The 13,593-nt window shown below is 41.1% G+C and overlaps 2 protein-coding genes and 1 long non-coding RNA gene across 3 annotated transcripts in view; 1 reads left to right on the top strand and 2 right to left on the bottom strand.

The window, feature by feature from the left end:
• Nucleotides 1–1,386: 1,386 nt before the first annotated feature.
• On the bottom strand, nucleotides 1,387–4,691 carry fam98b (family with sequence similarity 98 member B). The gene is made up of 8 exons (XM_026151548.1): nucleotides 4,541–4,691; nucleotides 4,257–4,405; nucleotides 4,042–4,164; nucleotides 3,785–3,957; nucleotides 3,119–3,199; nucleotides 2,915–3,031; nucleotides 2,641–2,808; nucleotides 1,387–2,554 (listed from the first exon to the last, which is right to left on the bottom strand). Exons 1-8 carry the CDS (start codon nucleotides 4,576–4,578, stop codon nucleotides 2,240–2,242), a joined length of 1,164 nt encoding a protein of 387 aa, XP_026007333.1. The 5' UTR covers nucleotides 4,579–4,691; the 3' UTR covers nucleotides 1,387–2,239.
• A 31-nt stretch (nucleotides 4,692–4,722) lies between these two features.
• Nucleotides 4,723–5,752, top strand: LOC113011798 (uncharacterized). The gene is made up of 2 exons (XR_003270614.1): nucleotides 4,723–4,785; nucleotides 5,152–5,752. It is a non-coding gene; the product is annotated as an uncharacterized LOC113011798 (long non-coding RNA).
• A 3,816-nt stretch (nucleotides 5,753–9,568) lies between these two features.
• spred1 (sprouty related EVH1 domain containing 1) overlaps nucleotides 9,569–13,593 on the bottom strand; it is a 36,723-nt gene continuing 32,698 nt past the window's right edge. The window contains exons 5-6 of the mRNA XM_026151827.1: nucleotides 12,339–12,494; nucleotides 9,569–12,198 (exon numbers count right to left, since the gene is read on the bottom strand). Coding sequence (XP_026007612.1) covers nucleotides 11,512–12,198; nucleotides 12,339–12,494 — 843 coding nt within the window. The 3' untranslated portion in view covers nucleotides 9,569–11,511. The remainder of the gene's footprint in view (nucleotides 12,199–12,338; nucleotides 12,495–13,593) is intronic.

Raw genomic sequence — 13,593 nt, 5'->3', positions numbered from 1 at the left:
TTTATTAATTCCGATAATGAAGGATTTATTTTTTTTAAGTTTGGAAAAGCTTGGAAAATGTGTTTGATATGAAATCCATGGATTTAAACTTTATTTAGTGACCTCTGCTGGTGCAGACAGAAGGATGACAATTCATGCAATAAACACAGATATGGCTGTGTGATTTAGTGTAGTCATCTGTATTATTAATAGTACTTTTTTTTTTAAAGACGCCATACCTGCCCAATATTTGTTTACTGAACCAATACACCTGCTGAAAGAGGCATGGGAAGTAATGGTGAAAAAAGAAAACACACACTGGACTGATCAAAGTAGAAATTTGCTGCATGGGTTTAAAAAGCTAAAATAAATGCTGGGTTTGGAGTAAAATTGGAAAATCTTTTTTTTAATACATTCGTCTGTTTTTATCTTAAACTGAAGATGAAGTGTTACGTTTCTGCGCTGTAATGCTGGCGGGCCGCCGTAGCTTGGTAAAATATGAAGGAGTGCAGTGATGCCTTCAGAAACACGAGGGTTGATATCATGACAGCAGCGTCTTTGTTTTAATGAAAGGCAAAAAAACAAGGAGGTGGTGTTGCAACAGTGTTACCATAAGAGTGCATGCAGTGTGTTGAGTTTTGCATCACCTCTGTTGGCCATGGCCATGGTGCTCGGTTTGAAGTGCAAACTTGTATGGATGGTGTATCTCTAGTTTCAGTATTCTGGCTGCCACACTTGTCCCGACTCCAATGAGAAATGTCACTCTGTAGATACACTTCCTGCTTCCACAAATGGCTGCCAGACTGTTAATGAACACTTGTGCAGTCATATTAAACCGGAGTTGGATTTAGCTGCTCTGCTGCAGCTGTGAGTTGCATCCAGATCCATTTTTTTCCCTGTGCAGAACAAAATTGTTCTGGATGCCAAAGTAATACTAGTTTTACTGACCTGATGTTTGGGGGATTTTTTGCATCAAAGGAACATGTTACTCAACAGGAGGGGGTGAAATGTTGCTGAGATTTATTAAGTGGAACTTTTTTGGGGGGTGGGGGATGACCATAATTTCCTTCTGATTGTTTGGTTCTGGCAGAAAGACGGAGTCTTAGTTTGGAGACTGAAAATATGATGTAAGCGTTTTGTCCATGTACAGGTTGTTCATAATGTACACAATGTAAAAGTCTGCTTTGATGAATATTGGTTGTTGTACAAACTGTATCTATTGAACTGAACTTGGTATGCCATTGGACAAAAACAAAAAAAGTGTAAAAATTATTTTCAGCCAAGAATAAAAACTTGGAAATAAATTGTCGTCTGTAGCTTCAATTTATGTGAGTCCAGGCTGCCACCTTGTGGTAGAAATGTGCTATACCACTTCTGCTGTTTTTTAATCATTTCAATACAACATGATTGTAGAATTGAAAGAGGTTTATTAATTAAAAACAACAAGAAAAGGCTTCTCACCATTATATAAATAACTATTACAGGATCCTGGAAGGGGAAAAATAAAAACAGTCTCCTGTGCTTAAAGGGGCATACTGAAGTATCAATCAATGGAACTACAGTGTAGTTGTCCTCATTGTAATCAGGTTATTCAGATAGTAGTGGTTTCAGTCATCAGAGTCCATGCAGCATAGGGAGCTATTCATTTATAAAGGTCACATTTAAAATGCAGTCATCATTTTAAAAATCCTTCAATCCATCTGCCTCTTAATATTCCAGATGTGCAAATTTACAGTAATATGCACAAGAGGCACGACATTACATTTTGTTCTGAAGCATGGATATGGTATATGTGCTGAGCAATGTTAAAGATACAGGCTGTGTCCAACTACTGCAACACTAAATACTTAACACCTGAACGCTGCAGAATGTGTTTTTGTTTTTGTAGTATATAAAAGGATCTCAGCTGGATTTATCATTTAAAGTCACTTTGCCAGTGTTTAGAATGCAGTCTTCATTTGGAGTGTAACTGCAATATTATGGCCACAGTGTTTGTGTTTGCCACTTTTGTATGAGTGAAAACTCATGTACTGAGTGCTACTTTCACTTTAAAAACACTGATGACAATAGTGAGGGGGGGGGAACGATGAGCACAGATAAAAGCTTAAGGTTTTCCACCCAATACTGACAACCATCCATCAGCTTTTCATCCATAAAAACCAAACAAACAGTTGAGGTCATGTGAAAAACTACGTCTAGTGTCGCAAGAAAACAAAAACAACAACAAAACCCAGCAAAGGACAATGAGTGGAAGCTAATACTAGTACCGTCCTCGCTTCCCTCCGTGCCCACTGTGTCCTCCGTAATCTCCGTGTCTGCCGTGTCCTCCTTGATTCCACCCACCTCCTCTCCAACCACCTCCACCCCCTCCTCTTCCTCCTCCTCCCCATCCACCTCCACCACCTCGTCCTCCTTGTCCCCAGGCTCCTCCACCTCGTCCCCCACCACCACCGCCACGTCCTCCCCAGCCACCACCTCCGCCATCTTGTCTTTTCTGCCAGGGGGGCATCTCAGGAGGCGGGGCTTCGATCTCTGAGGGACGTCCTCCTCGATCTGGTACTCTTCCCATCAAGATCTGCAAAAACAGGTTAAACAGAACGTCTATGAAGAAAACGTCCAAATCGGCCCAACTATTCTGACCGTGGGAAACGTTTGCTGCACCTTGTTGACAGCACAAGCGGTCTTCTCCCTGCTCGAGCCGCTGCTGGTCTTCATCACATTGCAGAGATCTTCTCTGGCAGCCAGCAGCGCCGCTATGTCCACAAAGGACTGAGGCCTCAGAGAGTGTCTCTTAGGCTGGTAGGCTCCTGCCATGCTGTCCACCTTCACCTAAAACACAACACAACTATCTGAATGCTTCCCGCTATTCGGCAAATAACCACAAAACATTCTTCAAACAAGCAGACGTTAGTTTGAAGTGTGACTGTAAACATACCTTGGCTCTGTCTGACCACCCAAATGACTGAACAGTGACGTCGAGCCGTTTGATCAGCATCCTGCGGCGACATTCGTACTCAGACGATAGAGTTGCGTTGATGCTTTGTAATTTTTCCTGCAAGCATTAAAAAGAGACCTGTAACAACAATACAACCAGATACATACACAGTACAGTGTAGCTACTAGCCGATCATATACATACCCACTGTTCACTACCGAGTGATTTCTTCAGCACTGGGTTTCCAACAGAGGCACCAGGAAGGGTTTTAAGCAAGTTTTCAACCTGTTAAACAAACAACAACAACAAAACGATCAAAGAGAGACAGTGATGTAAAAATACAATGATTAATGTATCACACACAACAATTTCCTCCTAACTTGCTATCTCAAGTATTGACAGCTAATGAAGCAATGCAGGAAGAAAATGTGTCGATGTCTGTCTGTGCCACCTAATAATAATGAGCAGAGAGTGCTACACATTTAAATTACACAGCCAAGAGGTTTTTTTTATGTGTTACTCTGATTATTTTGGAATGGGTGGGACGGTAGTTGCCTCACAGCAAGAAGGTCCTGGGTTCGACCACACCATCTCCCCAAGGCCTTTCTATGTGGAGTTTGCATGTTCTCACTGTGTCCGAGTGGGTTCTTATCTACAGCTTATAGAATACTTTTTTTAAGATTGCATCATGCCTTGTGTTAAAGAAGGAGGAGCAGATCTTTGTTCATTTTCTTTTTTTGTTTGATCGTTTTGCAATTACCGTAAAAGAATTGCGCACACTGCTACTACTATACATACATTTTGATCAGTAAATTGAGCCTTATTCTTGCTCATCCTAACTGAAATCACGTGCAGTTTAAACAGCCTCACCTTATTTTGAAGTTGAGAGAAAACTCCTGCGGCCTCCTGTCCCTTTGGCACAGGTAGTTTCAGAGTTTCACAGATTGCTGTGAGCTCCTGGTTCACTGGACTCTGGCCTTGTTTATCAGAGACTTGCCTGCTTCTCACAATCTGGGCGGCCTGAAGCTCAGAGCTTAAAAACACTGAAAAACAGACACAAAAATCTAATCTTCCTACTTACTTACAGTTTACAGCCCACAGAGTGGATTACACAGAATGATACATACAGACAAACTTGAGATGGTCTTTTGTTTTCTGCCCAGTGCCCTTGAGAATCCCTGAAACTTCACAGGGGCAGTGCAGCTCCCTCAGCAGACCACTCATCTCCAGCTGGAGGCTGTCCATATCGTCTTGGAGGAGAAGAGCAAACAAAACAGATGTGAGCGCAAAGATTAGACACTGTTTTTTAGATCAGATTAAGGTGAGAATGGATGCTGCTCACCTGGGCCTGAGGTGATGCTCTCCTCCAGGTCACACAGGAGCTTTAACCTGGCTGACAGCCACTTGCAGAGATCCACATATTCAAGCGACTGCAGGCCTCCTTCCGCGGCTCTGAGCAGCGCCTTCTCCTCAAGCAGAGGGCCGTCATAGCTACGGACCAGCACACACCACCAAAAGTCAAACACATCCAGGAGTTAGACGGGGGTCTTGGCTGCTTTATTTTGATTGAAAACACGCCGCAGGATGTGGAAGCTAAACAGTTATGCTAGCAATGACTTCGCTTACCCAAGCTGCTCTAACGAGTCCAAAATGTCACACTCCATCGCTGAAGCCGCGAGCTGTTTCACGCGCGTGTATCAACTAAAAACATGACGGCACAGGGGGCTTTAGCATCCATTCATTCCGTTATCGTGGATATCCGCCTCCACTGTGGTCCGACCAAGACAATGACCCGGAATGAAACGGGCGGATTTCAGAACTACGTTCCGCAACTTTGGTTCCGCCTAGGTTCCGCCAGTTTTAGCAAAACTGTAAGTAAAGCGTGTCTATTAAAACAATAAACTTTGTGCATTGATGTCGGAAAATAGATGACAAATACAAATGCTAACATCTAATCAGCCAATTATATGGCAGCAGCTCATTTAGGCATTTAGACCTATGACCAAATTTCGCATCAGAATGGAAGAGAAAGGTCAATTAAGGGACTTTGAACCCATGTCTAGGGTTTACAGGGAATGGTCCGAAAAGATTGTAGCTATAGATAAATGGCTCCAATCTTAACCTGGGGGTTGTCTTGTTTGTTTTCTTGTTCTTTCTTTTTTTTTTCACAAAAATTGGTTCTTTTATGTGCGTGTAACCTTTAAGTTTAGCTCGAATCTGTACTTTTGTGTGTAAAGCTCTATGTCCAGGCCCGGATGCAGGGGAAATGGACGAGACTGGTTCGAACCACCATCCAGTTCTTCCTGGTGTCGTTCTGTATGTGGGATACACGCGCGTCTCTGACTACAAACACCACCCGGGCGACGTCCTGGTGGGACTGCTGCAGGGCCCTCTCATCGCTGTGCTCACAATGAGTGCATTTCTGAGTCACTTTTATTGATGTTTATTATTAAAGCTGAGGATATTTATCCAATTATATAAGGTGAACACTTAAATCCTCTATTTTAAAGTGTAGATAAACATATGAAAGCATCTATAATGGGGCCATCAGCATCAGAACTGAACTGTCAGCCGACTGGTATGATGAAAGTGATGACGGCTGGATGCACCAAAGGAAGCAGCCAACATCATGGAGGCAGTGTGATGCTCTAGGGAATGTTCTGCTGGGAAACTTTGTCCGGACTTCCATGTGGGTGCTACCCCCCACCTAATGTTCTAGACCACTAACAACCACTTATGACAACTGCTTTTCCTGATAGTGGAAACCTTATTCTGCAGGATAATGATGAGTCTGTAATCCTATCAACATCACTGTTAATTATACTACTGCCCATCTAAGTGAGAATAATTCTTTTTAAATCTTAGCAAGTTCTAAAGATTTAAAAAAAAAAAGAAAAAAAAAATCAGGAATCTTTTTGAAGACAACACGATGTTAAAAGGCCCTCTATATAGACAGAAAATTCTGCCTTCATGGCTTCTGAGAAACAGCTCACATTTCTATTGCATACCATTATCGGCAGACGTTGCTGTGAATTTTGTAAGAATTTAGCACATTGGATCTCTCAGCTGTTGATAAAGTCTTTTCTGCAGCGTCCTTTGCAACCACTGGCATCGACTCAAAGTAGAACAGCTACTCCTCTGTATCGAAAAGAGCCAGTTAACGTGGTTCAGACATCTGATTAGGATGCCTCCTGGCCATGTCCCATTGGGAGGAGATCCAGGACATGCTTGAGAGATTATATCTTTCAACTTGCTTGGGAATGCTTCAGTGTCCTCCTGGAAGACTTGGGGAAGATGTCTGCAGAGAGTGAGGTCTGGACATTTCTGCTTTGACTGCTGACCCATCAACACTGCCCCAGATAAGTGACAGAAGACAGATGAATCGATGGCTAGATGGGTTTTGGGCTTGAACTAGTTCTACATTTTGTGGTCCCACCTCACAACGTATAGAACCTAAAGGATCTGTTGCTGAAGTCTTGGTTGTCAATCTTCAGAGGTCCCCACCCATTTAATGTTGCGGTTCACTAAATGTATGTCTTCTTATATTTTGTCTTTCTCTATGCAACATTGTATATGTTGGCTGTGATCAAGAAATCAATCAAGCGCAGGCAAAAAGATTAAAACTCACCATTTTATTATGATAATGTTATTTGATATGTCAAATTACAAGTGTATGATGTAACATAAAAACAGTTACAAACATATGTATGCATATTTACATTATATTTATGAAAAGTAACAAGCTACATCTGTATAAAGAAAATACAACTATGACATGAGTTATTGGTACTATAAATTTTACAACAGATACTTGGTATTCTCGAACCATGATAATACCTAGACGTGTAGAAACCAATAAAACCAGAACAAGAGACGTTAAGATGGAAACTAGGATGGACGTGAGGCACTTTTTTGAGGTTGTCAGGATGTGAAAGCAGATGGCACTAAAGGGAAACCAAAAAAAAAAAAAAAAAAAAAAAGATGCACAGGAAAAAGAAATGTGCACAAATAGAGAAAGTGAAAGAACGAAAAGTAAGAAAACAGGCAGTGTTTTACAGAATAGTTAAGAATAGTACCATTTATACTGCAAGTTTCAAAACACAAATGTCTTCCACTATTTAGAACTAATCACGTAAATGTTACATCGAGCGCTGTAAGATGAAAAAAAGCTTACGTATAGTATCATCAGTGCACCAAAGCATCGGAGAATTGAAACATAACCACTCAACTGCTGTAAAAAGTAACCGTTTTTAAAACAATACACTGAAGAGAAACAGGTTTATATAGCTTTTTTTTCATCTTTCTTAATCTACACAATGTCAAGAATGTACACTTGTATGCATTCCCAAAGATATGCACAGTTTCCAAGATTGAAAGAGGATAAAAGACTAGCAGCAAAGTGGTTAAAACTGAAGTCTTTATATAATGCAGGTCAAAAAAATATATATATATTAAAGCGGACAGACACATGTTGCATATATAATACAGTACATGACAGGAAGTTGCACTGTGCTGGTTAATGCAGAATGAGAAGTGTTATTTCAGCATTCTCTACACTTTGTATAAATGCACGTCCTACATTTTGCTTCTCAGCCAGCAAGTTTTAATCAGGTTCATCAAACCTTGGTTCAGCTTGCAATAATGCAGGGTAATCAGATTACAATGGGAGAAAAAGACAACCAACCAAACATTTGGTTACACACACACCAACGCACATCGCCAACCTACCTGGAATCTAGCACGCACACACATACAAACACACAGCCGTGGGCACAATATAGTAACACTCTCGCACCCACACACATGCACAAGTGTCCACTTCATCACACAGAGCAATCAAACATTGCAAAACTGACCGTTGTCGTTATATGCTGTTGGAGAATTAAGGTTTAACAGTCGTTCATAGCTGATTTTCTCTGTCAACACAATAAAATTAGTGATTGTATCTAGCAGCTTTATACGTATGTGTGTTTTTTTTTTTTTTAATTATATATATATATATATATATATATATATATATATATATATATATATATATATATATATATATCTCAAACTTAAAAAACAAGTGGACTGCCACTACTGTACCGTGTTAGCACTATCCTTCCTTCTACCATACAAAACTAGAGAGGAACTCTATTAGAAACTCAATAGTCATTTCCATCACAAACGCCCTCTACTTTTCAATGTGAAATAATACTAAAAGGTGACCTATGTACAAATGCTGTCATTTCAAGCTACGGTATATGCTGACAGCAACGATAAATACAACTCCATCTTTAAAATTTCAAAGACAAAAAAAAGAAGAAACGAAAAAACAAAAAACTGGGATTATTATCAGTACTTAAATATAGTGTTACATATTTACAGGTGTTTGGAGTTTGGTACCAGGGGTTTGTCGTCTACCTATATATAGTATTTAAAATGTCCTGTCTAGTCACTGACTCAGTCCGCCAAGAGGTCAATGCGTTTCCCCACATTCGAAGGTTTGCATAGAAAGTAAAGGGAGCATTGGTTAGGGAGGAATCTGGAAGATAAATTGTTCTCTTGTACTACTAAGTGAGGTGTGGTTTCTCTCTTCTTCTTTTTTTTTTTTTTTTTTTTTCCTTTTTTGAGTGACAGGAGGTGGGAAAACATGCATATCTGATAATAACAGCATTTGGATGTTGTACCAAATTTGCTATTTTAAAAAAACCCCCACTGAGGTGGATTACACTTTGCAGTTAGGGAGCATTTGGGTTATTGCAGCCAGATGTCCAAACTAAGCTGTTCTTGTAGTGACTTTTATTCAAAGTTCAATTTTGAATATTCTGTTGGGTCAGACTGCCAAACAGTCCATGTAGATACTGTTTCCCAAAGGGTTTTAAATTTGGACATTTGGGTGAGGAGTGCAGGATAGTGTCTTTCTTGCCAAGAGTTAGACCAGAAGATTATCATCATTCACATCTGTTTACAAAATATGAAGTGTAGTTAAGACTGAAACGGAGGCAAACATAATCCATCTCCTGAGGTTACCAATTTACAGGTCATACCATGTTTGTGCAGTGGACTACAGATGTCGACATGCTGCCCTCGTCAACCGATATTGGCCTACCAGGAAATCCAATTGGACAATATTTCTGGTCATTAATTTTGGCTATAGCCCTGTCCATATATAAAGTGATTTTCGCTTGCCACCTCTCGCTTTGCAGCGGACAGCTGCTAGCAGACTTTTCAGACACTGGTTGCATAGGAAACCTTATTTCCTGCCCCATCTTTTGTCAGTCAGCAGTATCCCTTGCCATCCCATTGGTAGTTGTTTCAAATTGTTGCTTCTAGCCATTTTGCACCGCTAACTGTTATTCCATCTGTCATCACTACAAGACTCCGAATTTCACTGACATTCCATAATCCCTGGTCTCCACGCCGCCTTTTTTTCTTCTTCTTGTGAGTATTAAAAACAAAACAAAAAACCCCCCAATGTGATGAAGAAGATTTTTAACAGTCTTATTTAGGGTGAAGATTTCTTTGTTTCCCTGGACAAAGACGGAAATAAATAACAACAAAAAACACATTAAAATGTGGAAAAATATCATGCTGGCGTTGGCCAATTTATTTTTAAACATCCGTGCATCCATATGTAATTCATTTTTTTAAAAATGCGCTTTTTGATTACTTTTTTTTTTTTTTAATTTAAAGGGAAAAGGGATTCATGCAATTTAGAGATATCGGTTAGCTGCTTCCACCTGCTTTCGGTCTTCATATTAACAGAACGAGCGTCACTCTTCTCAATCTAACTTGGCAAGAAAGCCGATGAGTGCATTTCATTACTTTGTTTACTCTGAAGCCAGGGCTTCCAAAAGCAGGATGGTGGTCAGTACTGTTATGAGTCAAAGCCTGAATCACGTAGTCACTGGTGACGTTACGTAACATAAAACCACCTCTGCGTATGCAGACCTATGCACACACACACAGAACATCTCAGGGTTTAATAGCTGAGATGCTCAGCGTTCCCAAAACAATGCATTCATTCCTTCACTCGTTCGTTCATTCATTCATTCATGGAAGGAGTGGACTAACTTTCAAGGAACAATGTAATAACCACATTTGCACAACATTTGAAGGGGAAAAACAGAAAGATTCAGAGGTCAAACAAGGGAATTTAAGAGGGTGCTGCAACCAAAGCTTGGAGAGCAGTGCTTTAAAAAGAGGGTTGTTTTTTTGGTTTTGTCTCTTTTATTTTTAACCCACTAAAAAAACAAAACAAAAACAGGATTTTAACTTAATATTTGAACAGGCTAATTCCAAAATCTGGAGTTTTATCAGTCAAAGAATAGTCTAATTTAAGTGCCATGTCATTTTAACCAAGGAGCACTGTAACCCCTTACCTCACCAAAACAAAACTTGCTGGTTGAGCAACATTTTAACACTCGATTAGGAACTAATTGTAAAAATGAGCAGGAAAATAAGAAAAGAAAATAACAACAAACAAAAAACCCCACCAATTTCACTACAGCAGTAAATAACTGGACTATAACTGAGATTCACTGAAGTAAATGAAACTGTTGTGTGTTGGTTTCTATTTATATGGTTCTAAAATGCAATTTTCTTATGAGGAACTAAAAATATATGGGGGGGAGGGGGTGTTTAATGTAGTGAAGTTGTTACCATATTTTTCCCTTCTAATCGTAGAATCGATCCCTTTATTTTGGAATGCAATCAAACGATCTAAATCACCTCAGGAAGGCGAGTTAGTCATTTTAACGTCTTTTAAATGAACTGTGCAAGCTGTGCCAAGGTGGACCTTCAAAATCAATCTGTTACTCTGCTTAAAAAAAGTGATGGAAAGGAAAGAAGGAAATCAAATGGCCAGACATCCACCACAGCAACTACTCTCAAGCATTAAAATTACAATAGAACACGGTGGTTAATATACCACAAGAATTTCAGAGGATTACCTTTACTCGGGGGGAATATCATTTTATAGTGCACTTTTCTCTGTCTAATAATTACATTGTCAGCGAATGCTTAAGCCATGAAGGAAAGGCCACTGTTACCTAACTGCAAATTCACAAACAAGCAAAAACATATCCCTTTTAGCATACCCAAACAGCAAGTACGGTTTTTCCTCAGCGCAGAATAGTTTTGATTTCTTTTTCTTTTTTTTGTCGTGAAGTCGTCGCTCTCTGTACAAAAGACAATTTTCCTTCATGAAGTTACACATAACTTGTACTAGAAGTCTGATATTTGTGGCCTGGCTTATGAGTGTGAATGTGAGAGAGGTGTGTGTTTGCATGTGCAGATGTGTGTAGTAACATCTCCAAGTCTATTAATCGTGACTTCTCCTCCTCCTCTTCTTCTCCTCAGCTTAAGCTCCTGAGCTTAGCTTGATGCTCAGAGCCCCCCTACCCCCCACAAAGCATATGGTTTTGTCCTCCGCTGCTGCTTGTCGGCGACAAACACAAACTGAAATCTCCAAAAGCCCTCAAAGTGGGGATCAACAACATATCACCCCGTCTGAGAGGGGAATGAAAAAAGGATGCCAGCTTATAATTTTCCGCTTTTATCCACTTCCTTTGTTTGCTAGCTTTGATGGCGTCCCAGTGTCCGGTGTCGGGTCACCCCGCGGCCTTGTGCTTGCCCCCACAGCAGCGGCAGGCCTCGCCACAGTGGTGGCACGCGCGCAGAGGCAGGTAGCAGCACATGCAGGGTGCGATAAACGAGAGCGCCACCAGGGCCAACCAGCGCAGACAGAACTGCTCGTCAGAAGTGTCACATGAACAGGGGTCTGAGAAGTCACCCTCTGAGTCAGACATGCAGTGATACAGCATGCTCTCGGCGCATAGCATACAGCTGACTTTGTAGATGCACTGTTTAATTGGGTCGGGGGCATCCTGGCACTGCCCCCGCCAGTTGTCTTCGTGGTTGAACATCTCCCGACAGTAGATGCACCGTGAACGCTCGCCGTCCTCTCGCCGCCGTCTGCTCTTTTTGGACTTCATGAGGGGCGACGGCTGAGTCTTGATGGCCGTGTCCTTGCCCAGCCCAAGCCCTATACCTGTTCCTATACCCATTCCGGGGCCTGAGTGGGAGTCTCCACCGGGGCCATCGGGGAAGAGGTACTCGCACTTCTTACTGTCCAGTTTGTGAAATGCAGTGGGGAAATCCAGGTCCTCACGGTCAGGTTCAGGTTTCCACATGACAGGGTGACGGTAGTCCTCGTAGCCACGGATGAGCACGTCTTTGCGTGGGTTGATGCGGACGATCTCTTCTTCATCCATGCGAAAACTGACACGGCGAGTTGACTTAAAGAAGAAAATCAAAAGAGGAATAAGTCAGATTGCTAGAAAGACTAGAAATCAACACTTTGTGGAAAATACTACATAAAAAGTACCTTAATTTAAAGAATTATATATTGATATAAGCCAGTAAGGCAAAGGCAAACCTGTGGAGGCAGGTAGCGCCTGTTGCTGGAGGGGAACTCGTCAAAGGGCTGGGCGCGAACGTAGCAGCCCCTGAATGGCTCGGTGGAGACGACATTGTTCAGAGGAGAGAAGGGCTCTTTCATCGGGGTACAGATGGAAGGAGGCTCATCACACACCTACAGGTATACAGAATCAGGTAAGTATGCGAAACAGGATGAAACTTAAAACATGTTCAAATTTCTTCCTTAGTAACACGTCACAAAGAAAATCTAGTGAATTAACACTCTGATGATGCAATAACAACTTTTGTAATTATTTTTAGTCACTCTGCTTACCAAAAAAATCTGCAAATTATCAATTTTTTTTTGTTAATCCCCCCTGAAAAAAGCCATTCTCACTTTTCACGATACTGCTTCACTGTTAAAAGCTCTAATGGTCAATCAGTTCAGTTTTCATGATTACAACAGCTTTGACTCAGTGTGTGTAGGCTGTCGTTTGTGTGTGTGTGTGTGTGTGTGTGTGTGTGTGTGTGTGTGTGTGTGTGTGTGTGTGTGTGTGTGTGTGTGTGTGTGTGTGTGTGTGTGTGTGTTCCACTTTAACCACCAGGGGGCATCCTGCACCCACGCTTGTCCAAATGACTGAGCTGTGTAGATGACTCAAGACCCTTCTGTTAAGAACTCAGAGTTCCCATCAGCCTTGCATGTGTTCCCACAAACATTTTAGCTGATGCAAAAATCTACAAACACTGGCCTAAAAAGGCTCTTGACAATGCCGAAAAAAAGAGAGATGTTGGAAACCATGCGCTGCAACGTGAAAGCGAACAATTAATTCCTTCCAACAATTACAAGAAGAAAGCTCACTGTTGACATCAATCGGCCTATAAATAACATCTTGTGAATGACACAGAGGACATCAAATGCAGGAAAAATATTTTTACACATCTACAGAAATTATATTTAAAAAAGGAGCCTCCAACAGCAATAGCCTCATACTTTAAGTACTCATGGCAACAAAAATCAAAAGCAGCAGTGATTTTCATGATTCATGCATGCAGAGGTGATGAGAGTTGGGGGAGGATAGTTATTATGTTAAGAGCCTTGTGATATTTTGTGGAGCTTGATTTCAGTGCAACTATGTTCACAACTTCCAGCTTATTCAAACGTTCACGCGAGATACGGGAAAATAAGCAGAACTGTGTACCGGTCGCCCTCAAAACGAGGCTAAACTTCACATTCACGGACGTGCCTGCCTATTTCTAAACGCTCCTGTGATGTC

This window comes from Astatotilapia calliptera, chromosome 19, assembly GCF_900246225.1.
Source record: "Astatotilapia calliptera chromosome 19, fAstCal1.2, whole genome shotgun sequence".
Lineage (NCBI taxonomy): Eukaryota > Metazoa > Chordata > Actinopteri > Cichliformes > Cichlidae > Astatotilapia > Astatotilapia calliptera.
The sequence above is the reverse complement of the archived record's forward strand: the minus strand, read 5'-3'. Positions and strand labels throughout refer to the sequence as shown.